General features: G+C 54.3%; 2 protein-coding genes across 10 annotated transcripts; one reads left to right on the forward strand and one right to left on the reverse strand.

Annotated features, from left to right (window-relative positions):
* Positions 1-966: 966 nt before the first annotated feature.
* Positions 967-12,306, forward strand: PMM1 (phosphomannomutase 1). The gene is made up of 8 exons (XM_009086549.4): positions 967-1,082; positions 1,179-1,296; positions 2,184-2,260; positions 2,426-2,517; positions 4,741-4,840; positions 5,616-5,691; positions 8,451-8,566; positions 9,351-12,306. Exons 1-8 carry the CDS (start codon positions 1,014-1,016, stop codon positions 9,471-9,473), a joined length of 771 nt encoding a protein of 256 aa, XP_009084797.1. The 5' UTR covers positions 967-1,013; the 3' UTR covers positions 9,474-12,306.
* A 312-nt stretch (positions 12,307-12,618) lies between these two features.
* On the reverse strand, positions 12,619-27,140 carry CSDC2 (cold shock domain containing C2). 9 transcript variants are annotated; one of them, XM_030237902.2, is made up of 7 exons: positions 26,926-27,137; positions 26,738-26,824; positions 24,309-24,529; positions 23,636-23,785; positions 15,103-15,368; positions 14,743-14,865; positions 12,619-14,478 (listed from the first exon to the last, which is right to left on the reverse strand). In XM_030237902.2, exons 4-7 carry the CDS (start codon positions 23,645-23,647, stop codon positions 14,316-14,318), a joined length of 564 nt encoding a protein of 187 aa, XP_030093762.1. In that variant the 5' UTR covers positions 23,648-23,785; positions 24,309-24,529; positions 26,738-26,824; positions 26,926-27,137; the 3' UTR covers positions 12,619-14,315. The 9 variants fall into 9 exon arrangements, 7 of the variants coding, with proteins under 7 accessions (XP_030093762.1, XP_018765532.1, XP_018765533.1 ...); XM_018909987.3 differs by having other exon boundaries at positions 24,309-24,504; positions 26,926-27,090; XM_018909988.3 differs by lacking the exon at positions 26,738-26,824 and having other exon boundaries at positions 26,926-27,139.
* Positions 27,141-27,155: the final 15 nt, after the last annotated feature.

Below are 27,155 nucleotides of genomic sequence, written 5' to 3' on the forward strand. Positions count from 1 at the left end.
GAAAGTAGCTGAGGGTGTTTTGGTAGATCTTTTCCGAGGCACAGAGGTGAATTATTAACATTGTTTCTGTATGTACCCCTGCCACTGAGTGGGAGAAGGAAAATCATAAACTGCAAACAAGAAAAAAACGGAATCTGTGAAGCCATCTGAATGCTTCCTTTTGAGAGGAATCTGGTGAAGAACTGGGAAAAGGGGTTGCATGATATCCTGGAGCAAATTATTCCAAGGCAAAAAACAATCAGACTGTAAAGAATAAATCTCTCCCCAGTTCCAGCCTAGCTCAGCACACTGAGCACTGTTGGGGGAGAGAATGCAAGCTAATTTTTTGAGCAGAAAGCATTGGATGTTCCACATAGGCTGGTTTTGATTTTGGAAAATAATTCAGGAATTATTGTAAGAGACCGGGGGTTGGGAGGGGTGGGGGGAGGAGGAGGGGTATGGGGCCGGCTGTCAGCATCAGGCCAGCATAATACAGCGCCGTATGAATATGGTCTGACCTGATGGTCTAATTAAATCCTCAATGACTCGTGGGGTAAATGGTAGGCGGGTCAAAGCAAAGCTCCTGGCTTTGTGCAGAGGGTATTTTCGCTTCCCCAGTGAAAATATTAACAGCATCCCATTGGAAAAGCAAGGTGAGGCACTTGACTAGGAAAGTGCGTGCTGTTCCTGTCCCCTTCGCTAGGACACAGAAAGGCTCAGAGGAGCTGAATTTACCAGGTACTACAATCCAAACCCAGAGCCCCTGAGTTCCGGGGGCACTGCAGCAATAACAGCAAATGTGAAGAGACGCGTCACACAAGCACCGTCCCCCAAACTCCAGGCTCCGAAATGACTTCAGGAAAGAGCAGAAGCGGGGAAGCCGTTCAAGACCCGCGCCTTAGTGCACAGGAGACGCGGGGGAACAGACGGGGGGTGCCCGGCTCGGCGGCACGTCCCACCCGTGCGGCCCCGGAGGGCGGGCGGCCGCCATCAGCTCCCGCGGTCCCGCCCCCCGCCCGCAGAGCCCGGGCGGGATGGCGGCGGCGCGGGGCCGGGTGCTCTGTCTCTTCGACGTGGACGGGACCCTGACGCCGGCCCGGCAGGTAGCAAGGCGCGGGGGCGCAGGGCTCTGGGGGGCGAGGCCAGCGAGGCGGAGCTCGTCCCGCCGGCTGCGGCCTCACCCCCTGCTTCCCCGCCAGAAAATCGAGCCGGAGGTGGACGCGTTCCTGCGGGAGCTGCGGGAGAGGGTGCACATCGGCGTGGTGGGAGGCTCCGACTATGCCAAGATAGCCGAGCAGCTGGGGGAAGGGGACGAAGGTGAGCGCGGCGGACGAGGTCTCCCGGGGGGCACCTGTGCCCTAAATCCAGCCCCAAGGCTGCCCTTGGAGTGGCTGGTCGTGCCCAGGCGAGAGCTGCTGCTGGGCTCCCTCTCCCCGAGTGTGGAGGGCAGGCAGGGATGCTCCGATCCATGCTGCCGGCTCCAGTCCAGGGCTGCCGGCTCGTTTTGTACGAGCTACCTCAGAGCTCTGACAGCTTCACTCCCTGTTGGCAATTTTCGCCTCGCTGCTGCTCCGTGGTGGGGTCCCCTCAGGTTCCTCCTCATGTTCCCATGGGGGCATGGGCTAAAGTAAGGAGCGGGAGGGCAAGGGGGCAGCGCCTGCCTCCTCCGCCGTGTTCTCCTTCTCCGCATGGATGACAAGAGCCACTGGGCTCCAAGCTCTGCCTCCCACTTCGTTAGTGGAGGGAGGCCGAGAAATTCCCGGCTGAGGCTGATTGCTGAGTCGCCAGTGCTGCGTGTCTGGGTGGCAGGGGGGGCTGGAGTTAGATAACCAGTAACCACATCACCCCAGCAGCCTGGCAGTGGGGACGGCACTGCAGAGAGCCGAGTAGCACGTTTGTAGTTGAAAGCCGAACATTTGTGAGCCTTTATCTTAGTCCTGCAACGGATTCACCCGTGACCTCAGTCAGGTCGTTTCCCCCTGCGTGCGTCACCTCCCCACCCGTGAGCAGAAGATAATCTCCTCATCCACTTTGCGGGAAGCAAGGAGCGTAGGATGGCCAGTGGCCCTTTGTAGAGCACAGGAGCTGTGGAAAGCACAGTACTGAGGAAGCAAGAAGATGGCTCACTCAGTCCTGATCCCGGTCCTTTTTGCCCCTTTTCCCCAGCAGTAGTAATGTTTCCTCTTTTTTCCCTCCCCTCTCAGTCATTGATAAATTTGACTACGTCTTCGCAGAGAACGGCACAGTGCAATACAAGAATGGGCAGCTGGTCTCCAAGCAGGTGAGTCCAGCCCTTTGCAGCCGTGGCTCTCCTGCCCCCTGCACCATGGGGAGCAGCGCCTGCCCTACCCAGGCAGATGGGCAGCCCCTTCTCCCCAGTTGCTCCTTCCTCCAGGTGGGCTTCATGGGAAGTCAGGCATCATCACTTGCCCTTCTCTTTCTGCAGGCCATTCAGGACCACTTGGGGGAGGAGCTGCTGCAGGATCTGATCAACTTCTGTCTCAACTACATGGCGCTGCTGAAGCTGCCCAAGAAACGGTAACGGCTCAAGCTTATCCGAGTGGAAGTCATTTCCACTGATTTCTAGAGCTGAGCTTCAGATCTCTCCTAAACAGAGCTGATCTACAGAGCTTGTCTTGCTCCAGGTTTTATCTTAGCGCCCAGAGGCACTGAGTAGGATCACTGTTTCCCCGAGTTGGGCACCTTGGGCGAATAATGGAGGAGTGTGTTTGTTCTGAAGAGTCTGCACTATGTTTTAGCATAATGCCTGCTCTTTTGCCCCTTGGATTTTCCTCCCTGGGAAGCGGGGTGCAGCCACTGTGTGTATCTCATTTAGGACAATGGTACCAGCTTGTTCCTGGTTAGGGCATCAGGCATCACTGGTAGTATGTGTTTCCAACCAGGCAAACAATGGATCTTAAAATGGAAAGTCCAGCCCCTGAGCACACGATTTCACACTTTTTCTAACCCAGTGTTGCTGGCTGGCCCTGCTCTGCTCTCTACCCTGTGTTGCTCCCTGCTCTTCCCCTTGAGACCCAGCAGCCAGAGGGTGAGCTGGGTTGGTACACCTCTGCTGAAGGAAGACCAGGCCACTACCAGGACAAGAAAGGATTGTCTTCCATTGGATCAGCTCACTCTGTTAGCACAGAAAGAGAGAGAGAGAGAGAATTGATGGCAGGGAAGGTGGAAGGGGGAGCAGGAGGCAGCCTGCAGTTAAACCAGCCTGGTTGCAGGGTCAAACCTCACCTCAGACCACAGTTTCAAGAACATATGAGCCACCCAGGGCTGTTGGGAGCGGCAGCTCTGCCCTCCCCTTGCCATGGCTGATTTTTTTCCTGCTCTCCCCCTGTGTTTGTACACTGAACACAAGCAGGTGAAATTATTCTGGTAGAAGTTGCTAAACTGTGATCCAGATTAGTTGTTTGTGATGAATCACCATGTGGCAGTACAAGGACCAGTGAGGGGGGCTAGGGTGGCTCCTGGCAACAGGACTGCTGGCAGAAAGGCCCCTGAAAGCACAGTCTGGGACCCAGAACCCTCAAGGCTGTTTGGTTGCCTCATAGCTGTCTGGTTACCCAAAAGTTTTGGTGGAATTTCAGCTCACAGGTAGCTCAGATGGAGGATGTGGAAAAAAAAAAAAGTGGATTTAGCCTTACGGGATTTCTAGCAAAGCAAGGACTTTAACCCGCATCTCCTGAGTCCTGGCCTTGCCTGTAAGCCACCAAACCCTCGGTGCCACAGAGATGCTGCTCCCGGGCTGCAGGCATGGCTGCCTGTGTGGCCATTCCATGATGTTCCTCACTGTGTCAGGAGATGGGAGAGGGAGAGCTTTTACTCCAGACTCGGGGTAGTAAGCACTTTATCACAGAGAAACAGCAGGCAGGGCTGGGAGGGACAATAAGCTCAGGGGTCCTCAGCTGGACAAGGGAGGGGATCTCCTCTCCAGCACAAGAATTTCACACTGACAGGGCTGCCATCCCTTGCTGTTTCTGCCCCACCAGTGCTGCCATAGCTGACCCCTCAATCAGCAAACAGAAGTAGCTGGGTTTTTACCAGAGATGAAAGAAGGGAGCAGTTTTCTGCCAGCTCAGTGCTTTCAACCACCCCACTGAGGAAGCAGCAGAGAAGTGACCCCAACACAAGGTGAGGGTGGCAAGCAGGAACTGGATCCTGTCTGTGCAGGCTTAGATAAGAGCTGCAGTCAAAGGTGCAGAGGTCAAGAGGGAGATACAAAGACTCTGATTTGTGTCCTTTGAGGAGGCCCTGATTGCTCCTCAGCCTGCTGCCAGACATCAGCAGTGAGTTACACTGACCTGGGCCATCCCACTGCCCCGAGGTAGTGCCAGCTTCACCCAGCTCACACAGCATTTCTAGGGAGCCTCATGGGTGCCACAAGTGCCACAGCCTCATCAGGCAGCTAGTCCAGGCCAGTCAATAGCTGTCCTTGCAGTTATCACAACATTAGAAAATGTTATCTCTCATCTCCCCTAAGCTCGTTGCTTCCAGCCTATCCCCAGGGCACGGACCTGGGACCGTTTATTTCTCTTCTCTCACAGTCTTTGGTGTAAAACTTTGAGCCCCCTGGGACCTTAAGCAGTTGTTGGTGCCTGATCTGTGCCTGTTGCGAAGCACTCAGGAGTGGGCATGGCTTCTCTCCTGCTGCACGTTCTTGCAGAGCCTCGCTGAGCAGCCGTTCTCCTGGAAAGGAGAATGTTGTTTTTCTCTCCTGCCCCAGTGACCTTGTGCCTTTGCCCACCGCAGAGGGACCTTCATCGAGTTTCGCAATGGAATGTTGAACATCTCCCCCATTGGTCGCAGCTGCACCCCAGAGGAGCGAATCGAGTTCTCCGAGCTGGACAAGGTACAAGGGCCAGACCTGGGCCCAGCCTCCCCTGGCTGCTTTGGCTGTTCATGGTCTTACATGCTCGCCCCCTTCCCAAGGAGAAGGGAGGCCCAGCTTCAAGCTGTGCATATGCAACAAGAGAGAGACAGGCTGGGAGACAGGAGCCCAAGGGAAGACACGGATGGAAGACACTTGGTTTCATTAGGGACCACCAATGCAAGGGGGTGACCAGCAGGATTCCCTGTGCTGTGGGAGAGCCCCAGGGAATGACGCAGTTATTTAACAGTGTGTTTCCTCATTTACAGTACTCAGAGATGGCCCAGCAGCTGTGTTCTCTCTCCTACTTCCGCAGCCCCAAAAGAGCTGGAACTAATGGACTTTCCAAACTGGGAGGGCCATGGCAGATCTGCTGGGCAGGTCTCTAGAGGATTTGGCCCATGCTCATACCAGTTTCTGCCTGGGGAAGCTTTCTTGGGGTTGAGGGATCAGTTGGTCTTTGCAAGACTTTTTAAGCAAAACTGGAGGGTCTGTGTTACAAACAGGGCTGTGGGAAACTGAAGCGGTTGCATTTTATTGCTAGGGAAGATCTGGGATCTGCTCCTCCTGGTGGAGTGAGCTGGTGGCCTGCTTGGAGACTGGGCAGGACTGGTGGAAGCTGGCATGGCACTGGGGCCCAGTGCAGGTGGGAAGGAGCAGGGTTGCCCAGCACACAAGTTACGGTGGTTTCTGGGAGACTGTCAACATCTAATTGTTCAAACCCTCTTTTCTTCCCTTTCCTCCTTATCCTCCACAGAAAGAGAGGATACGGGAGAAGTTCGTGGCAGCCTTGCAGAGGGAATTTGCTGGCAAAGGCCTGCGTTTCTCTCGAGGTGAGCAGGGTGGGCTTCCTTGGCTTTGCCTTTTTTGTGTTTCCCATAAAATTCTGTGAAAGGGAGCAGGAATCCCAACTGTTCCCTCTGAGTATCTGGAAGCCCTGGGAAGAGCAGAAGGAAATTTTAGTCCTGGAGAGCTGCCACAGGGGAGTCACGTTTGCATCCATGATGTCTGCCTCCATGCAGAGAGTAAGCCATGCTGCAGACTTCCCTCCTTGGGAATCAGCCAGCCAGACAGGTTTCCATCCTGTGGTGTTATCCCTGCCTCAATCTCAGCTAGTGGAGCCCACTGCTGCCCAGTGGATCTGTTCTGGCTCAAGCACCAGCAGCATGGCAGCCAGCAGAGCCCCAGGCACACGCACTCTTCTCTAGGAATGGGACAGGACACTAATGCATGTCTCAGCTCTGGGGCTTTTTTGGGACAGTTAGCTGCAAGGGAAACATCTTTCTTCCGGAGGGAGAGCTGGCAAGGAGTAAGGAGATTGCAGCTGCCTGCCATGGGCTTTTGTAGGGCCGCTTCTTGTCGGGATGGTTGTGACAGCCAGCTTACCAAAGGTGCAGAGCTGAAGGAAGGGCTTGAGGCGTTCCTGGGTGTCTGGCCAGGATAGGGAGGAAAACGAGGGTGTGTAAGTTGTGGGGGTGATGCTGGAAGAGGATCCTCTGCAGAGGTGTGAGATAAGAAGGTTCCATGTGGCACCCAGCCAAAGGGCAAGGGTGGGTGAGGCTGAGGCAGTGGGTGACACCCCAGGCCCTCTGATCCTCCAAGAGCTTTTCCCTGAGAGCCTTCACTTGCCTTCAGCATCCCTCCAGGGGCATCCTGTGCTGCCCACAGCACTGGCACGCACCATTTGTCAGAGCAGAGAAAGACAGGGTCCCTGGTGCTGTGTGCCCTCAGGCACAGGGTGTGAGAGCTGGACAATGGGCCTTTCTCCTTGGGCTTTGGGAAGCTGCCACCAAGAGCCCAGGCCTGTTGTATAAAACCACAAAGGGAAGCTGCGGGGCCCCTGCTCCTCCACAAAGAAAATGTGGGGTGTCTCAGGTCAGGCATCAGAAAAAAGGGCCTGCAGGATTGTAGCTGTTCTGCCAGGCTGGCTCCATGTGCCTTCTGGTTGTGGAGGATTCAAGGCCCAGAGGTGGTGGGAGGTCTCCCTGCAGCTCCCCAGGCCTCTGCTCTAGCCAGGGGAGAAACAGTGCTGGCTGGTTCCCACCACCTCTTCACCCTTCGGCTTCTTACCTGCTCCAGCTGGCATCAGGAACCCCTTCCTGCTGCCCAGCTCTGTTTAGAGGGCTAGAATGCTGTGAAAGACAGTGTTTTTTACAGGTAAATGGCTTTGGATGCAAAAAAAAGAGGATGTCACCAGGTTTAGCTCCTGCTCTGATGCTGGATCCTGCTGCAAGCCTCCCCTGAGCTCATAGGGCACTTGCTCCCATCCTTATCACAATGCCCTGTCCAGTTTCTCTGCTGCAAGGTGGACATACGGGCTCCATCCCCATCTTCTCAGGCTCCAAGGAGGCTTGGTTCAAGATCCCCAGACCAACAGGAATATTCCAAACAGTCGGGAAGGGGAGGTGCATGGCATCAGGGCTTGCATGTTTGAGCAGCCTGGGGTGTCAGTGCCTCTTCTTCAGCAGGAACTGACCCTGTCATTATCTGCCTACTCACCCTCTTCCTTTAGAGAGGTAGGATTATCATTTAAGAAGGAGGGTGTGAAACTCGGGGATTTCTCGTGGATACTCCAGTAGGCTTCCTGGAGAAGACAAGCTGACTGGCAGGAGGTCACACACACCAGCTCGAATCCCTGTTCCTCTGGCTCTGAGTGAGACCTAAGCATGCATCTGCCCTAAGTTGCAGGCTTGATTTTGGGAAGAGCTTGTCTCCTGTCTTGGTGCTGGGACAAGGGTCTCTCTGCAGCCTGTGGACACAGTGGGGAACTTGAGAGGATGGGGAAGGTGCTGCCTCCAAGCACCCCCAAAAAGCAGCAAAGTGCTGGGGTAAAGTCTGTCTGGTCTAAGAGCAAGGGCTGGGAAGTTTGTTAATCCTTGGTAGCTGTGGGTGTCCGTGTCCATATACATGTTCTCTGGGAAAGCTCCCTTGCCACTCTGTGTTGGTCACATGTGACTTGGTGCCTCTCCAGATGGTGGCAACCCTCACTAAACTCTCTTGTCAAGAGGTCACAGGTCAGGATTGTGCCCTGAATACGTCAATGGGTGGTATCTCCTTGGTGGTACCTCCATGGCAAGGTCCTTGATCAGTGTGCAGAGGCAGCATGCAGGAGACCCTAGTCCCTGCACAGTTAAGGAGCATCAGAAGAATGGTTTTAGAAGGGCTAGTGATGTCTAGCAGGAGCCTAGGAGAGAGTTTGGTACAAATCTCCAAGGTCATTGTCCCCTGTTGGGACACAGAATGTCCTGGTGCTATCTGCAAGGCATGAGCCAAAATCTTTCCCCGCCAAAAGATGCCTCTCTTGGGAAGAACCCTCTGGTTCCTGCTTGCCTGCAGGGAAGCAGTGCTAATGTCACCCCAGCCATGCTGATGTCACTGCAGCCTGTTGTCATAGGAACAGCCTCTGCCACTATCCTGGCCATGTGCCAAGAGGAACACCAAGCAGAGCTGGTGTTTGTGGCTGCTGTTTGGGGTGGGGGCTCCCGCCAGACATCCCATCCAGCCCCCTCCCATCCTCCTGCCCATCCCAGGGTGTGGGGACGCCCTGCCAGCTCCCAGCAACGTTGCCTGATGCCCTCCCTTCTCCTGGCAGGTGGCATGATCAGCTTTGATGTGTTCCCAGAGGGCTGGGACAAGCGCTACTGCCTCAATGTGCTCGATGATGAGAGATTTGACACCATCCACTTCTTTGGGAATGAGACAACCCCCGTAAGTATGCCCCACTCACCCCACACATGGCTGCTTTCTCTCCTGCTGCTCCATCACAGGTCCTCTGGGTCCCATGATCCCACTGGTGACAGCACAGACCTTTAGTGGTGTGAGGGAGGAAGATGCTTCCCTGTGCTGTGGGGTGCTCTCATGATGGCTCTGCTGGCTTGTGGGAAAATGACCTTGGATTCACTGTGCTGGGAAGCAAGTCCATCTCAGCATTGCTTTCCTTGCCCCAGCACCCTAGGGAGAACAGCAGCCACTGCTGTGGCCTGCATGACACAGAACACAAGCCCCCAGCACTGAGGAGAGGACTCCTCAACAGCAGGAACAGCTTCACCTTCCCTTCAGAGCAGTGGAGGATGATGCTTCCTTACTGCTGTAGATCTGCTTGGTCACCCACTCAGCTCTTCCCAGATGCTGGCAGCCTCTGCTCCCCAAATGTGCCCATCCTACCTTCTGCTAGCCCCTCCACAGTCAGGGCAGGGGTTAACCCAGGCTCCTGGACAAGCTTTGCTGATGTGGGACCTTCCCCATCTTTCCTGTGCTCCTCCCCTGGCACTGAAAAGGGAGGCAAGAGGGAGGGAGCAGAGCTCCCAGCACAGCCCCTTCTGCCCCAGTGGGCCAGCCAAGCCCTGCCTGCCCCTGCCCACCAAGTCCCAGCCGGCCCAGCCTCGGGCTCCCAGCCTGGCTTCCCACGGGACAGAGCAAAATGTGGATTCATGGATGAGGTTGTTCTGGCAAGAGCCTGCTAATGCTGTCCCTATTTTCTATTCCCCTGCAGGGAGGGAACGATTATGAAATCTACGATGATCCCCGCACTGTAGGACACAGTGTCCAGTCCCCCCAGGACACAGTGCAGCGATGCCGCGAAATCTTCTTCCCAGAGAGGGCAAACGAGTGCTGACTGCCCGGTCCCTGCAGCCCTGCCCCAGTCCTACCCTCTCCCCCCACCAGGAAAAGCACCTTCATTTGTGGAATCTGCTCAGGGTAGACAAAAAAAACACTTGACAGAGCTGGTCAGGATGTAACCCGTGAGTGTGGGTGGGTGGCAGGAGGGGGCCTTGGCCGAGCAGCCCCTCAGCGCTCCCCGTGTGCGGCTGGGGGTCATGGCACCAGACCCTCCTTGCCTGCAGAGAAACCTCTCTCTTGACAGTTCAGCTGTGGTGGGCGGTGATGCAGATGCTTTTGTGGTCAGAAAGCGTTTGAAAGGGCCAAAGAGTGAGTGTGTGTCAGTCCTGCACTCCCTTTCCTCTCTCTTCTCTCCTTTCCCACTCACTTTCTTGTAGCGCTTGTGCATGAGGGCCCATGTGGCTCACCTTTCTGTCCCCCTTGCACCTTGGCCAGAGAGGCTGGGGCTGCTGAGGCTTGAGGCGTTCACCAGAACTGCTCTGAGGCAGGAGGTCAGGAAGGGTGTTTGCTCCAAGCCTGTGGTAGGAAGGAGTAGCTGAGATCCCAGCTTGTTGCACCGTTGTGCTTTCTAATGGAGAGGTCACCGTGTCCTTCCCCTCAGTGCCACAGTGTCCCTCCCTGCAGATGACCTGGGAATGATAGCTTTAACGTGGCTGGGCTGCTGCTCTGAGCTTTGCTCAGGTGCATAAAGAAAAAAGAAACCAGTTCTTCTCTTTATCTTACAAAAGACACCCAGGGTTTATTTTCTATATTGTTCTCTACTTTCAAGTCAGACCTTGCCTGGCACAGCTGGAGGATCCTGGCACTTCATGCTATGGAACAGTTTGGGGTAGAAGGATTTCCAGTGGTCTTCCCACTCCTGTATCCATTGGGCATCATAGAATCACAGAATTGTTAGGGTTGCAAGGGACGTCTGGAAATCATCTAGTCCAACCCTCCTGCCAAGGCAGGGTCACCTTGAGCAGGTGACAAGAATGTGTCCAGGTGGGTTTTGAATGTCTCCGGAAAGGGAGACTCCCCAGTCCACCTGGGCAGCTTGTTCCAGTGCTCTGCTACCCTCAATGTAAAGAAGTTTTTCCTCATGTTGAAGTGGAGCCTCATGTTTTAGTTTATGGCCATTGCACATCATCCTGTCGGTGAGCACCACCAAAAAGAATCTGGCACCATGCTCTTGGCATCTGCCTTTGGGATGTTTATATGCATTAATGAGATCCTCTCTCAGTCTTCTCTTCTCTGGACTAAACAGGCCCAGCTCCTGCAGTGTCTCCTCATAAGAGAGATGTGTCCTTATAAAACCTCACCCAGGGCATTCATAACAGACCAAGTCTCCTTCCCTGCCCAGTGCTCAGCTTTCCATCCTGCTGCCAGAGGCATTTTCAGTGGGGGCCAACACCAGCCATACCTGGTTCATAGAGCTGCTGGAGGTACCTGCTCAGAAGTTTGCTCTTCACCCCATCTCATCCTACACACCCAGTTTGCAAGCTCACCTTTAGGGAGATAGGATGTCCTCTTCCTTTCCCTGGATCTTTGTGGGTTGCAAACCCACATCTCTCCTTCAGCCTTTGACCTTCTCCCTCACATTGTCCTTTTATTCCTGGCAGTTGCATTTTGGTGTGTGGCCACAATGGTGACGCTTGTCACAGCTTGGTGCTCAAAAGGAGCTCAGGGATCCCCTCCAGAGAGATGTCCTGCTTGTAGCTCCCCAAAGGTCACAGACCTGGCGTTTGTGGACCTGGAGAATGTTGGAGGTTTCTGCAAACCCTCCCCCATTGTTTCCCAGGAACCTTTCTTACCTCATCCCTGCTGGTTATGGCACTGCCCCATCTCTTGGTCCCGTTTTCTCTCCCCTTTTTCTTCTGTTCCTAATTTCCTCATTGTGGCTCTCCATTTTCCACTGGCAGCTGGACTGCAGAGAGGAGTTTCTCAGCTGGCTACCATCACATACCAAGGCACCACCATCCTCCTCAGGCAAGAGACACTGGTGCTTTTAGGCCCAGGGCAGGGCTGGGTCCCCACATTGCCATGGGCAGAGACCCTGGTGGCCCTTGGCACTGCTGCCTGGCCACAGGAGCAGGGATGCTGCATGACCAGTGCTGGTGGAATCTGTCTCCTCCACCTGACTGCACCTCCTAACTACAACACATCAGATCTCTGATGCAGCACATTTGCATGAGCACGGCAGTCTGCCCGGCATCCAGAAATCCCCAGCAAATCCACAAATTCCTCTTTCTACCCCGGGAAGATTTCTGTGTGGGAGAAGAGGACCTGTTGCAGAAGCTTGTATGCAGGATACCCTTTTCACAGGTCATGTGATTTGGCCCTCCACTGCAACCTCCATGGAGGAATTGTGTTTTGTGTTTTCCTTCCTCTCTGTTTCACTGCAGATCAGGTTATGTGTGAGTCTTGGGGAGTTTATTTTTCCTGTGAGTCTGTTCATAGCCAGCAGGACCTCCAGTAAGCTTAGTGATGAGTGAAGAGCAGGGTCTGGCCCTGACGGCCTGGGGCACTCTGGTGGCCTTGGGGGCTGAGGTGACTTGCACCTTTGAAGTGAAAGGCATTTCATGCCTGTCCCTGAGGCCCCTTTGCCATGATGCTCCTCTCATGGTGGGTGCCCACAGCGTCAGTGGGGGTTTCTCCCCACGGATGTGAGCAAGCAGACGTGGCAGGCCCCACGCCTGGAACTGTCTTGGTGTATGGATCCATATCAGTGTGAGATGGGCAGCTCCTGTCTGGCTGATGACAACTGTTAAATGAGAAATATATTTAAATACATAGATATGTATATTAAAAAATTAAAATCAATCCTATTAAAGCCACAACACACAGCAGCTGGAGGCAGTGTGTGCTTTGTGCCGGGCTGTGCTGGGTGAAGGGCAGCCACACAACAGGCGAGACACACTTCAAAGTCCCCATAGCAATGGGGGACCAGCCCCACTCCTGGTCACCCCTCAGGAAAGCAGCAGCCTCCTGTCCCAGGCCCACAGTGTGGAGCATCTCCAGCCCCCTTGGGGACACACTGTGAGTGAATCCTTTCTGATGTCTGGATAAATTCGTGGGTGCTCCAGGTACTTTACCTGAAAGAGTCGCTGTGACACACGCACACAGGACAAAGAGCCAGGATGGGCAGGGCTCATGGGAAAGTCACTTTTAATGGTTTATTGCCAATGTTACAAAGGTTGACACATGGTCAGACAGGCGGGAACCACACTAGAGTTGTAAAAACACCAACAAGTCTAGGGTTTTAGTTTATTTCAAAAAAAAAAAAATCCAACAGTTTGCCTTGGCCAAGCTGACTGCATGTCCTGGGGATGCCTGGAGCCTGAGCCACAGTTGCCACAGCCCCTGGGAGAGCCAGGCTTTGGGTTGGCAGTGAGATGGGCCAGAGGGTCCTGGGGCAATCCCCGCACCAGCATGGTCCTCCTGAATCTGCAGGGCCCGGCTGTCCTGCGTGGCACCAGCCTTGCTCTGCTCCTCTCCCCACTTAGCCCTGTTGGCAGCAGCAGCAGCAACAGGAAAGGTGGCAGACACCCCTCTCCATCCATGCTGAGCACCAGCAGTGCCAGCAGCTCCTGCTGGCATGGTGTTCCAGGAGCTGCCTATCCCCTCCTGCCCTGCTTGGGAGGCCCTGCTGGCACCCCACTGTCCCCAGCCCTGCTGTGAACCCCTTAAGATGCTGGTAATTCCTGGAGCATCAGCACTGTTTCCCTGGGGTGAGCTCAAGACCAGCCCAGTGCATGTTGTCCCTGTCCCAGTGCCCTCTGCCCTGTCGCTCCCTGGGGCTGTGGGAGCCCACCTGGCCATGGTATGGCAGAAAAGACCAAAACCAAAGTTTGTGCTTTGTATACAAGACCCTGCCTACACCGAGGGGCTGGGGAGGGGGTGGCTGTGCTCACCTCATGGCCGAGGCTGCTCAGACCCCTCAGCTCCTCACCGCCCCAGCCATCTACAGACATGCACACACACACACGCACGCGTGGGAAGGGGGTCCCCAGGGGGCCAGGGGCAAGAGAAGGAGGAAAAAGTGTCTGTCTCCCCAAAATCATTTCAGCACTGAGCAAAGAAAAGTGCATTACTGCCCAGCAGCAGCGGGGAGCACAGAGGTGGCAAGTTCCCCCTGCCCCGTGCCCTGGTGCAGCCCCCCAGGCACAGCACCGAGTGCCCCGGGTGCCCTGCCAGCATCTGTCTGCTTCTTAAAACCAAATTTTTGCTTTCTGTAAACCAGCCACCACCCCGTGGCACCGCTGACCTGAGATCTTGTGATGGAGGGATGTGGCTCAGGTGGGTGCTGTGAGCTGCCAGCAATGGGGATGGGTCTCAGCCACCCAGACCCTGCACAGTGATATGCCACCCCACACCACCCTGTTTTGTCCCTGCACCAGGGCATGTCCCACTGCTGCTGTCCCACTGCGGCCTGAGTGGGGTGCCCATCCTGCCAGAGTGGAGTTCAGGAGGATGAGCCGAGCCACCCAGCCTCTCCCCACCCCCTCCTGCTCTCAGCACCTGCTTTAGCCCAGTAGAGCTGGAGGGCTGGGGCTAGGACTGGTTCCTCTATTCCCCATGGCCTCAGGAGCAAGGAATGGAACATGGGGCTCGGTGCTGCCCCCGGAGCTGGGGGACAGTCAGGGAGGGCTCTGCTTCCCCTGTCCCCCTTGACAGACACTTACAAATACACACAGAGAAAGGAAACCGTAACCTTATAAAAGACACTGAACGCAAACGCCTGCATGTTTGGGGGCAGCCCCGGCCCCGCCACCGCCTCGGCTCCCCCCACGCCCCTTGTGAGCGGCTGGGCAGGCTTGCTCCACGGGGCTGAGTGGCTGGCGGCCCCCCTGGGCGCCTAGGAGCCGATGATCTGGCCAGACCATGTCTCGTGCTTCGTGTGGGGCGCCAGGTTGGTGAGGACCACCTCCACTGCCTGGAACTTCTGGTTCTTGGGAGGGATGGGGCAGACCTTGTACGTCACCTCGTCCCCCTCCACGGGGACGTACTCTCCCTCGATGCTGCAGGAGGAAAGGAGAGGTGGTGGTGGTGGTGGTGTCCCAGCCAAGAGATGGACCCCTGCCCCAGACCACCCAAAATGAAGGAAGGCACCTGACCCATCAGTTGTGCCTTGGAAAGGAAAACCCACTGGTGATGGAGGGTACAGGACAAGCAGAGACCTATGTCCACCCCATGGAGACATCCACACCCCGCAAATCTGCAGCTCCATGCTGATGGCATGGCTTCCCTGGGGTCTTCCAGCACTGCACAGCCCTGGGACTTACTCAGACACATGCACGAAAATGTCCTCGGTGCCATTCTCTGGGGTGATAAACCCGTGGCCCTGGGAGCGAGAGAACTGCTTGCAGACACCCTTGAAGATGGGGCCAGCAGAGGCACGTGCTGTGCTGCAGGAGGAAAGGGAAGAGTTCTCACTGGTGGCCCTTGCCCAGGTGGAGGCACAGGGAGAGATTTTTACTATGAACACAAAGGTTCCGGGCCAATTGCATGGCACCCACCCACAGCACTCTGGGCAGGGGTGTGCAGCGATGCTAGGTGGCAAAGTGCACCGGGTGCAGAGGGTTCTGCAGGCACTGCAGTGACCACAGCTCAGCTGGACAGTCCCAAACCCGCCAGGTACTTACGCCGAGTAGGTCCTGGTCCTCTTGGTGGGAAGGGGGCTGGGCAGGTCCCGTAGCAGGAGGTTGCCCCGCTCCCAGATGCGGCTGCCCTCCCGCTGGAAAGGGAAGGTGGGCCACACCGGTGACTTGGGGGAGTGCAGGGGTGGCACTGCCGGTGCGGCGCTGGGGTCCGATGACATGGTGGGCTCCGTGGGCTCCTCCGTTTTGGGATCGGGAAGATGGGCAGCAGGAGAAAGGATGCCCAGGCGTGTGGGCCTACTGCTGGTGACCTGGGGAGCAAAAGGGGCTGAGGGTTACAGGGCCTTCTTTGAGAATTTTGGCACCATTTGCTGTCAGGAATTATCTCTCGGCTCCCAGCCATTTGTGGGAGCAGGGAGCTCCCACATGCTGCCAGCCCTTAGCGCTGGACACCAACCTCCAGCACTGGGAACTGCCCCAGGAAGCCTGTCCCAGCTTGAAGTCACCTGGGATGTTCCAGAAAATCAATCCCAAGGGAAGAACCTGATTTGTTCAACCTTTCAATTGCCAGGATAATCCCACATATTTGAGATCAAGTCACTACAAAGCACACCCTGGGAAAAGAAGCAATGGAGCATGGGCTGCCACAGGCAGGGACCTTTTCGGGAAGGATGCCCGTGCAGTGCCAGCATGCCTGGGCCTCCAGTCCCAGGCTCTGAGAATTTCCCCCATCCTGAGACTGCTGATTTAAAAAGTGAAGAAAAAAGGCTGAGACACCAGGTCAGTACATCAAGGTCAGAGATCTGAGGTCTTCTCAGCACAGGAGGCTGCTTCAGCCCCACAGGATTTAGGACACAACCCCAACCCCAGTCAGCAGCTGCTGCCCATCCAGGCACATTCCTACAGAAAGAAGGAGACTCTGGTGAGGCTGCCAGCAGCCCTCATGCCCCTCAGGCACCTCAGTCCAGCCACTACACAAGCACAACCTCCTGCTGCTGCCATCATCAGGCTCCAGTTTCTGAAGGCATCATGCCATTTGCAAGGAGTTAAAGCCCTAAGGGGCAGAAACTCTACAGATGGAGCAATCACAACTGAGGGCACTCTTGTCCTTACGAAGTACCCCAGCATGAAACTGAAGGGGCTGTGCATTTTTAAGTCTCCCAGATGCTCTGATGTGTGATCAGCACTGCAGCTGCTGCTCAGAAAGGCCTTGCTCTGTTGATTTTTATTCCAATCAGTTGCTGCATCTGATGCTGGTGCCTCTGTCCCAGGGTGCCCCACGTCAGGGGTTGCTTGAGGGCACCTCTCTTTGGGTGCACTGGGTGGGGGCTCACCCATTTCCATTGCTCCTCAGGAGTTTCCATCACTTGGAGCTGAGGAGCCCAATATCCCACGAATCCCATCCCCTTCCCCAGCACTCCCATCCACCCTTTTCCACCCCACTGTGGCATGCAGCATCTTTTAGGACAACACCTGCACATACCAAGAAACACAGAGAATATTTAATTTCTTTTCTGACTCACTGTGGCCTTTTGAGACACGAAGGCCCTGGGGGGATGCACAAAAGGGGGTCACCTCCACTCTGAAATTAGCAGGCATCAAGGACATGGGAAAAGATTTCTAGAGCAGCTGAAGTGTCAAGGAGGCACCAGGCAATTCCTGTTCCCCTCACCCACCTCCACCTTCTTCCTCTGCCAGGGGCTGTGCCCGCCACTGGGCCCCCACAGATGCCAATCCAGCTTGGATTCTGCCATGGGATGCTGCCCATATGGGCATCCCTCAGCCAGCCTCCTTACGGCTACTCCCTCTCAGACCTGCAGAGCTTCACCCCCAGGCCCAGGCAGTGAAGGCCACACTAGAGTCCTACGCCAAGGCAGAAGCCACCATGTTCCTCCTGCCCTCTGAGACAACTTCCAGTGGTGACTGCAGACCCCTCAAAACTGTCTTTCCCTTTGCTGGCTCCCCACCCACCCCCACACCCAACCCTTCCCGTGCTTCAGTTGCTCCTCTCCTCCATGCAGCAACTGGAGCATGCATATCTGCCTTTGCTTCCATCCCACCCCACACAGGCGCTGCTCAGCTCCTGCTTCCATGCCCAGGTTCAGCATCTATTTCCCCAAACCCTGGCTCAGCATCTCCTTCTCCCATTCCCAGGCTCAGGCTCATATCTCCTTCCTCCACACCTAAGGAGCTCAGTGAGGCTCAGGAAGCACCCAAGCAGACACCCCAAAGCCAGACCAGACACCAAACTGCTTCACAGCTCCCATCGGTGCCCCCATCTGACTGCCCTGCCTGTGCTGGTGAGCAGCCTGGCCACTTTAGGGCAGCAAAAAGTGATGTGATCCCCATGCATTTCTGCAAGGTTTGTCACCTTCCCAGGAGGTGTCAGGATTGGAGGAGTAGGATGATTTGAGGGAAATAGCCCTCAGTTCTCTGCCACATCACGAAGCTGTCACTATGAAAATGGCCTCACCACGGTGGTGCACCTCCTCTGGGCGCTTTCTCTGACAGAGGAGGCCTTTCTGTTCCCCCACCGGTTTAGGGACAATGGAGGGTATTTAACCTGAATAAGGATGCTTGGAGCAAACGATTAGTATGCTGAGGGAGTTGGTTGGCAGCCACAAGGGGCTGGAAAAATGGAAGTTTCCCAGAGGCAAAATTAAAATAAGAAGCAAAGGGAGTGTGCAGGAGGGGAAGCTTGCAGGGACAAAATGGTGTGCTCTGGTGAAGTGGCAACCAAGAAGAGTTTGCCCAGGTTCACCTGTGGGACCAACCCAGGCTCAGGTACCCTGGAAGGCTCCCTGTTTTGGAGGATGAGTGGTGGTGTAGAATGGGAGCATGCTGGGCACTGCTGAGGAGGCAGACAATCTGCTCCTGGGAGCTGAGGGCAGCAGCAGAGGGTGCCCTCCTGGGCTGTTTGCCCCCAGGAGCTGAGCTCACTCCTTGTGGGAGAACAAGCAAGGTGCAATGCCCCACAGGCACTCTGAGGGCTCTCTGGATGGCCCAGGGGGATGTTGGGTGGCAGCTCACTGGGATAAACACAAGCACAGGACAGCAGCAAGGCTGTAGGATCCCCATCCTTGGCAGATGCACTGCCTGGATATGTCACAGAGCTGCCTGCTCTATCTCATGCTTGGATCGGGGGTTGAAGCAGAGATCCCTGTCCTGGAGCCAGGCTGAGGCTGTCTCACTCAGCCAGCAGCACTCAGCCCCTCTTCAGCACCTGGATCAAGCATCCCAGATTTGTTGGTCACCCTTGGTGCCCAGCAGCTGAATTCCTGGCTTTGGTGGTGGTGGTGAAGCTGAGGCTGTGTAGGAGCTTTGGCACATGGGGGTCTCCAGGGCTGTATCCTACCTCCCACTTCATTTAAATCCCAGCTGCAAACAAAGGGACCGAGGAAATTAAACTCAGGGCAAAAGCAGGCTGAAAGAAGAGTGGGGACACAAGCATATCTTCACCAGCGTCTCCTCCCCTCCCAGCTCAGACACAGACCAGGGAAAACCTCTGCTGTCCTCCTTCCCTCCCTGCTCTCCACCCCACCATCCTCTCCCCAACCATTTCTCCACAGTGCAGCCCCAGCAGGGACAAGGAGGGAGTGCCTCGGCACAAGAGGCATTTTCACCCTCCCCTCAATCTCCTGTGGTCACGGTAACCTCTGCTGAGGATGAGAGCATCTCTCCCCACCTCAGGTCTCTCCCGGCCTGGCTGACACCACCCCATGACACTATGTCCACCCCACACACGTATACAGTGCAGGGACGAAATCCGGGTCACTTGAGGAAGCAAGCGGAGAGACTGCAGCAGCCCGGCTGTGCCGCGGGGCACGGGAAGCCTTTCCAGAGTAACCACCCTCCACTGCCACTGCTGCCACACCTTCACCTCGCTCCTCCCTGTCTCCTCTTGGTGGCTTTGCTCCGAGGGTCTCCCAGGGTGACAGTCCTCCGAGCCAAGAAGGAAATTGGCTGCAAGCCCAGGGCTTCCTGAAAGGGTGCTCTTTATAAAAAACACCTCCTTCCCTGCCCACCTTCTCTCCTCCCCAGGAAAAAACATCTCAAAGCCAAACCCCAGAGCCCTCTGTTGACAGGGTCTTCTTTGGCAGCAGAAAGCAGCTTTGCTTTTATTTTTGGGAGGGCAGGCTCCTGAGCAAGCGGAGCTGACAGTCAGGAGCCCTTGCAGGCGGAGGCAGGAAACCCAGGCCAATTAAGGCAGACAGGCAGTAGACACATCAGCTTTTATCTCGAGATCCAAGTACCCCATTCATCAGCAGCGACTGAAAGGTCTGCGGTTTATCAAATAAAATCACTGTCTCTCTCCCCTTCTTTAAAGCCAAACACATTGACTTGGGTGCTGGCTGTGACCTTGTTTAACTAAACAGCCTTTCAAGGCCCGCTAGAAAGGGGGAAAGAGGCAGCAGCCTCTGTCTGCCACTCCCCGTTCATTAGTGGCAGCGAAAAAAACCCCTCACGCTCCCTCGCCCGGGCGGGGGAATACATATTTAATTAACTTAATCGCCCTCGGTGAGCCGGCCCTCCCGTGAGGCGCTTCTTTGTGCTCCTTCCCATCCGCTGGCACCCCCGGCATGCCCGCGATGGATCGGCGGATGGGTGGCCGCTTTGCTGGCGGCCCTCACGCTCCGGCTGTGGACGTGACCCTTCGGCTGGCCAGACCGTCGCCTGTATGGGTAGCTCCCTTTCACGGCGCCGCTTCTCTTTGTAAATCCCCAGCTCGGATGCTGTCTGCCACGACACTCGGCTCTCCCGAGTGCCACTGCTCCCCTCGCCCCAGCCAAGGAGATGGACGTTATTTTCCCTCTGCTGCTTTTTGCAGCAATCTCCTGCACGGGCTCTTCCATGCCACTCTCCATCACGTTTTCTCCATCCCTTGTGATTGCCAGTGGCCTCAGTTCAAGAGTCAGTTTACTACCCCTCTAAACCCGCCCTAGTAGAAAAAAAGGTCTCTGTATGTCAAAAAGACACCCCATCTCCACAGCCAGCTGCTAGCAGCCATCTCCTCACCCCGTGGAGCACAGAAAGCAATGCTCTGGCCCGCTGCCATTCTCGGGGAGGCCGATGCCCCCCCAGACTTAGCTTGTCTAGACACAGGCTGAAACAGAGAAGAGCTACACCCCTCCAGACGCATGAGCGTGTCCCCAGAGCTCAATGCAAAAACAAAATCCCATTTTTCAGCTGTTGGGCATATTCACCTGCCGAGGGACCCAACAACCACACGGTGGCCAGCAGAGATCCCAGGGGGGCTGCCCTGAAGGGCAGGAGCCAGCTGAGGAACCACAATGGCTCCAGGCAGGGGTTTCCGTGAGCAGGGCCACTGCAACGCTAGCTGGGCTATGTTTCTCCATCCTTCCTTCCTCGGAGAAGGCTCACAGCCTTGGTGTCTGGCAGATTTTTATAAATGCTGTCTCTGTCTGATGCTAATGAAAACCTCTCAGCTCTCCCCTCTTCCGTTTTTGGTCACCAGATCATGTTAAGAGTTAAATACCAAGCAAAGCAATTTTCTCACCTACCCTGCCTATTACAAACCCCTTTGACGAGACAAATTACTATAGGAAAAATAAAATTAGGCGGTTTTTGGGCAATGCACACTGACAGCATCCCCTTCCTAGCTAAGCCAATCACACTCCCAATTCCAGAGATCTTTGCTGAGATAGTCTCGCCTACGATACAGCCTGCTTAGCGCTAAAATATGAATGTCACCTTTATAGATTGATTATAAAAAGCTCCCTTAGTCAGTGCCGGGCTGCCCAGCTCTCCGAGAGGCCATGAGGGAAAGCAAGCAGGCTGACAAATGCAAAGGAGAAGCAAAGGGAGAAACCATCATGGAGGCTTGATTTACCTTTTAAGCATGTATGCATAAACATCATTCCCAAATACCGAATTTGTGAGATTTAATTACTTTCTTTTGATGGTTTTTATTTTTTAAATTAGCATAGTATCTGTTCAAAGACATGGCACAGACATCTTTGTCTGTGTCCTTCCTTCCTCCTTTGTGGATCTAACTTGCCATCGACAGGAATAGTGCAGCCAGTCCAAAGAAATCCCAATTCCAGCTCCTATCACTACCAGCCTACTTTAATGAGTCGGATTTTTCACAAATTGCCTCCCGCTCACCCGGCAATCCGAGAGCTGGATCCCAGCTGAGCTCAACCCTCCGTGGCAAAACCCTGGATTATTTGCCCCCAAGCCAAAGCAGACGTGCAACATTGCCGCCGCCACCCCCAGGGGAGTTATTGTTCCTGAGACTGGTGGGGAATAACCAAACCGGAGGGAAGTCACGCTTCATCCTCGCACCTCTCCACCGTCAAAAGGAAAGAGCAGCTTTCAAAGAAAAAGGTGGTCCGTGAAGTTTAATCTCCAGCTACAACAGCCCTGGAGCGCTGCATGGCCATTGTGCCTCCCCTTACCCACCTCCTTAGCAGCGACGGGCTCCCTGGAGCTGCGCTCTGCAGAGCATCGGTGCTCGGAGGGGCCGGACGCTCCTCCGCTACCTTGCGAGCAGCAGCGGCGTCGCCTGCAGCCCGGCTCCGGGGGCTGTCTCGGCTGCCTGCCTGCCGGCTGATGGATCTGCGCTATCTGATGTGCGGATGGGTGATGTGCGCCTCGAACACACACGCATCCGCACGCCTTCCCCTGACGTCAGGGCCGGGCCAGGGGGAGCGGGCAGGTGGGAGGGATCAGCCCGGTCATTTCTGAGCTAGCTAGGCTTAAAGGAGAAAGTCTGTATGGAGAGCCGGAGGTGACGAGGGTCGGCCCCGAGGGGTGCATCGCTCCGGTTGCACAAAGTGACGCACATCGGTGGCACAGCCGGACGCAGTGGGGCAGCCCCACGGGCTGTAGGGACAGCAGGATGGGGTGTGCACTGCAGGCAGGGATGCAGACAGGGTCCCTCACAATAGGTGAAACCTCTCCCCTGTCACCCCAAGTCTCACTGGTGCCCTGCAGCCGCTCTTCTCGCCTGCCCAAGCATCCCTGGGTATTACAGTAGGAGAGAACAGGAGGCACATGCCACAAACCCATCTTACTGCTCCATTCCCTCCGGGCTCACAGCCAGCCATCACAGACCCAGGTGGTTTCTAAAGGTCTTATTTCTATCTGTTCACTGTGCCAAAAGATCTTTCTGTTTTCCCCTGTGTGACCGTGCTCAGGGGAGCCACCTCTGCGGGCAGAGGCCATGCCCTAAATTGGCCTGAGACTTTCTCTAGTCGGGGTGTAGGGCAGTGGGATGAGGGCAGAATCGTTTGCTGAGTCCATTGGGGAATAGGGTGAGGAGTAATGGGGTTTAAATTACAAAGAGCAAGATTGATGTTAGACATTAAGAAACACTTTCTAACAGAACAGACAGTTAATTACTCAAGTATATTGCCTGGCCAAGCACCAGGGTCTCCATCACTGCAGGCTGGTGAGAACAGGCTGGGTAGGCATAACTCAGGGGAATTTAGATGATATCAGCCTAATTTTGGAGTAGAAAGGTAGTCAATATCAGCACTTTACCAAGCAAGTCCCTGTGATCCTAGAATAAAATTTACAACAGCCCTGAACAACAATGGTTCAGTGTCAGTGCTGCAGGGAGCTGTTATGGGGTGACATGGGGTGGTCGTGGGCTGCTTTTGTTTCCTTAAACTCTTTCCTTGATACGTTCTAAGTAGCTGAACATGGTGATGATAACTAGACCTGTTTCACAAGCAACCCTCAGGGCTGTAGGGTGGTGCACAAGTTGTGTGGGAACCACGAGGCATGGCACAGAGTCAGGAGAGAGGGTTAAAACTGCTCCCCCTAGCTGTATCCATCCATCCATCCATCCATCCATCCATCCATCCATCCATCCATCCATCCATCCATCCATCCATCCATCCATCCATCCATCCATCCGGGTACTGGGTGTTGATATGGGGCTGTCCCAAGGGCTTTGACAGAGGGATGAGATCACAAAGCACTTGTCTCTCTCCTGTCAATGAATTATAATGCAGGAAAAAAGCCCCATAGGCAGAACAGCCCATGGCAAGGCCACCAAGAAGTACTGAAACTCCAAGTGCCTGTGGGTTCTGCCATTGCCCATCATGCTCTGTTTGTGGCTTTTCAAGTAGTTTTCCAGGACAGAACAGGAGCCCCATTCATGCCCTACAGACACCACAAGTCTTTTCTCTCCAGTTTACTCTTCAGAACTTTGCAAAAGGGGAGGAGGCCCCAGCCATCTCTCAGTCTCCACTCTGAGTTTATCCTGAGATGGCTTCTCCTTTCTTGGGGACAACTTTGGCTCTCCCACATAAAGGCTCTTGATGGAAAATGCACAGGAACTTGAAGTATGTTCGGCTGGAAGGTGACTCTGGGCATGTGCTGCAGCGGAGGAGGCAGAGAGTCTAAAGCAGGCATGCTTTAAAAATGATAAAAGAAGAAGAGGGGAAGCTTTGATCAAACAGAGAGTGGGAGTGGGGGTGCCAGAGATGCCTGCAGAGATGGAAGCAAAGGCAGGAGCAGAGAGGACTTTTTATGTGAGAAGATACATAATTCCTTTAGAGTCAATCAAAGGAGGGCCAGAACTGTTGAGATGCAAATTACCACTCACCTCCCCTAGCATTTCTGAGCCAGTTTTCTCCAAGAGCCATGGGCATGTGGGGACAGAGGAAATCTTAAACCAAGTAATCTGGGGGCTCCTTTCATTTTCCTCAAAGGTTCCAATCCTTCAGGTAACTTCAAATATTATTTTCCAATTTTCCTGTATAGTCAAGAGAATCAGAAATGTCTGGTATTTTCTCTGAGGGACAGAAAAACTCTTCTGCAACCCCTGAATTCCAGCAGCTAAAGCTTAAAAAAACCCGGACCCAGCAACTGAGAATGATGTTCTGAAATACTGGAAAAGCCCCAATACTACTGAGAAAGACTCTAGAGAGTTTATGACTATGTGTAAAAAAGTATGTACAGGCACTGTGGATTTCTGGGTATTCAGCATGTCAGCTTTACTGGGAGGAGACAACTCAGCAAAACAAAGTTGTTCACATCATCTCCAACAGCAAGACACTTCAGCAGCAGCAACAAATATAGTGTAACTCTGAGCACTACCATTAGCTGAGTTGAGGCAACACCCATATTTTACAGAGCATAATTTGGCTTTTGTTTATATTTTTACATTGAAGGCAGCACTTATGAAATATGGAATTCCCTCCTAGGTGGGAACAGAGCAACATCTGTCATGCATAGACAGCCCAGGCAAGCACCACTTGGGATTGGGGAGGGGCTACCTGAAGAAAGTGAGACTGGAAACAATTTCCCACAGCCTGGGATGTTACTGGTGGAGGCTGAAACACCGACAGCCAGACTCAGCTCTGGGGTGATTGTAGCCTGGTACCAGAGGTGGTGAAGCTCATCCGACACTGCCATCACCAGCTTTCTCTGCACACATTTCAATTCAGTTTCCTCAGCATGAAATCCAAGTACCTGCAAGTTTCAGCAAAACACACAGCTGCAGAGAGAAAAGGAATCTTATTGTCCTTACTGAGGAATGGCCCACAGCATTCAGTCCTTGTTGGCAATCACAGAGCTGATACAGGAGAGAGATTCTGCACATCTTGCTTGGTGTCTGCACTTCACAACACACAAAAGACCTCACTTGTAGGACCCAAGACGGTATGAAGCAAGGCCTTGTAGACCTGCTGCTCACACAGCTGTTTCTGGGGGGCTGTGGATAAGGCTGAAGGAAGACGTGTCTGCTTTGTACTGGGCACCCAAAAGCCCCTGATGGGGCACGGTTATTGGAAGTGTGGAAAATGATAGCTCAAGAATGGGCTTGAAATGGAAGTATGATATGACTGTCCAAATTCACTTCTCTCCATCTCCCATGTTCTCCCAGGTATTTCAGCCCACTATTCCCTGAGTACATGCCCCTACTTAACCCTACAGCTCTTGTGATCACCCAGAGTGATCACCTTGCCAAAACCACCAGTGCCTAAGTTCTCTTTCCTAGTGTGATACCAAAGCTATTTCTTCCCCTGCCATCAGGACAGGGTTGAGAACAATTCACTCTTCTGAGTGAAGTAGCTACAGACACCTGCAAAAGCTGCTCTAGATAAAGGTCAAACCTTGCATTGCCAGACCTGCATGAGGCCAGGACAGAGCAGCAAGGGACGTGGCATGTGTGCCAGCAAGGCTGTGCCGTGCCCAGATTAGCGCAGCCGTGAGTGCAGTGCAGGAGAAAGGAGTCTTTGTAAGGCTCCCTGAAGTAGGACAAGAAGAGCAAGAAACGCTGGGGATTTGGGTTGAGGTGTTCTGATAGTGGTGACTGCTGTGCTGGCAGCAGAGCTCCTTGCTGAGACAGTAGATGCTGCTCCAAGAAAAATGCTGAAGAAATGCTCCAAGAAAAATGCTGCTCTTCCCAGGTGACAGGGGAAATCTTGTCTCTGGGCCCCCTATTTAATACTAACATGCCAAACATGAGCAGACCAGCCACATTTATTTAAAAAAAACCAACAACCCCACAACCTAATAGACCCTGATGAAACAGAGTAATTGAGAAGAAATCAACACCTCCTTGTCCAAAACAGGTACCTTCTTAATGAGGCCTAACCAGGGTATTTCCAACCTTGTTTCTCCCTCCCTTTCCCAGACAGCTCAACATTTAATGATTTGTTACCTAAACTGCTCGTTACTGTCCCAGCACACGCTGCTGGGGAGCGTGGGGGATGACACACTTAGCCTTAGCATCAAAGCCATGACGCTGACAGTGCAGTTTTCACTGTCAGCCAGGGATGTTTGGTTTTCCTGGCAGATCTTTTTTTAAGCACACTTCAAACAACCTCTTTTCATTTCCCTGACAAACCTCAGACGTTAGCACACCCCCTTGTTTTCTGCCATCCCTCATGCTGCTTCTCCCTCACACTGATTCCCTCACTGCAGAACACACCAAGGCCTCAAAAATTATGCAAGGAGGGTTGGTTTCTTTTCTGGCAATTAACACTCACAAATTATTCCAGCTCTGTATGGTGGCAGTTTGTCCCTGAAAAGAACCTTGACTTAAGCACTGGGCAGACACAGCTGTGAGGGACTTTCTGGTGCAAAGAGGATTATAAACCCACCCAGATTTGCTGGAGATGTGGGCAAACAGCTGAAGAAATGGCAAGGACTTTCATCTTTGGTCTCCTGAGTAGGAGAGAGACATGGAACTCCTGAAGCAGGTCCAGCAGAGGGCAACAAGGATAATCAGGGGACTGGAGCTCCTCTCTTAATGAGGAAAGGCTGAGGGAGTTGGGCCTCAGGGAAGACTGAGAAGGGACCTCATCAATGTGTATCAGTACATGAAGGGTGCCCAGAGGCTGGAGCCAGGCTCTTCCTGGTGGTGCCAAGCAATAGAACAGGCAATGGGGCAGAAACTGGTGGACAGAAGTTCCACCTGACCGTGAAGAACTTTTTTACTGTGCAGGTGCCGGGCTCCTGGAACAGATTGGAACAGATTGCCCAGAGAGGCTGTGGAGTCTCCCTCACTGCAGAGGGCACGCAAGAACCCTCTGGATGCAATTCCTGCATCCTGTGCTTTGGGATGGCCACGATACCAAAATGGCTGGAAAACAAACTTTTTAACATGATCTGAAGCATTTGAAAGCAGACATTCTTTATCTTGGTAGGACACATAGAAGACTATCTCTGAAAATTCCTATTCTCCGTGTTATTTACCAACCTTGCTTGAGTAGGGACGTTGGACGAGATGCCCCACCGTGGTCCTTTCCTATCTGACCTGTTCCATGCTTCTGTGATCTTTGCTGCCCTATTTGGTTTGAAGTTTACGAAAATGGTAAATTAAATCGGAATAACTGCAGTTGGGAATTGTTCCAGCTGTGTACGGGAGAAAGTGCCGGGGGAACCCACCTGCCGGAGGCGGAGGGGAAGGAGGGAACTACGCAGCATGTCTCCAAAGGATGCCCGGGCGCTGCGCTCCTTTCCGGGTTTATATCGGCCCAAACCGGCCGCCCGGGCCTCACCAGAACCACCCCGCTCCGGTGTCAGCGGGGGCCGAGCCCGGCGCGGCCCCGCCCCGTGCAGGACGGACAAAATGGCGGCCGGGGTCCCCGCCCCTCCCCGTGTCAATCAGGGCGCGC

The sequence above is a fragment of the Serinus canaria genome, chromosome 1A (genome assembly GCF_022539315.1).
Source record: "Serinus canaria isolate serCan28SL12 chromosome 1A, serCan2020, whole genome shotgun sequence".
NCBI lineage: Eukaryota > Metazoa > Chordata > Aves > Passeriformes > Fringillidae > Serinus > Serinus canaria.

Coding starts and splice junctions, on each gene's coding strand:
- PMM1 (XM_009086549.4), top strand. CDS start 1,014: ATGGCGGCGGCGCGGGGCCGGGTGCTCTGTCTCTTCGACGTGGACGGG. Junction 1,083..1,178: donor CCCTGACGCCGGCCCGGCAG/GTAGCAAGGCGC, acceptor CTTCCCCGCCAG/AAAATCGAGCCGGAGGTGGA. Junction 5,692..8,450: donor AGGCCTGCGTTTCTCTCGAG/GTGAGCAGGGTG, acceptor TTCTCCTGGCAG/GTGGCATGATCAGCTTTGAT.
- CSDC2 (XM_018909985.3), bottom strand. CDS start 26,964: ATGCTGCGTAGTTCCCTCCTTCCCCTCCGCCTCCGGCAG. Junction 14,866..15,102: donor AGGACCAGGACCTACTCGGC/GTAAGTACCTGG, acceptor TTCCTCCTGCAG/CACAGCACGTGCCTCTGCTG. Junction 14,479..14,742: donor ATTTTCGTGCATGTGTCTGA/GTAAGTCCCAGG, acceptor TTCCTCCTGCAG/CATCGAGGGAGAGTACGTCC.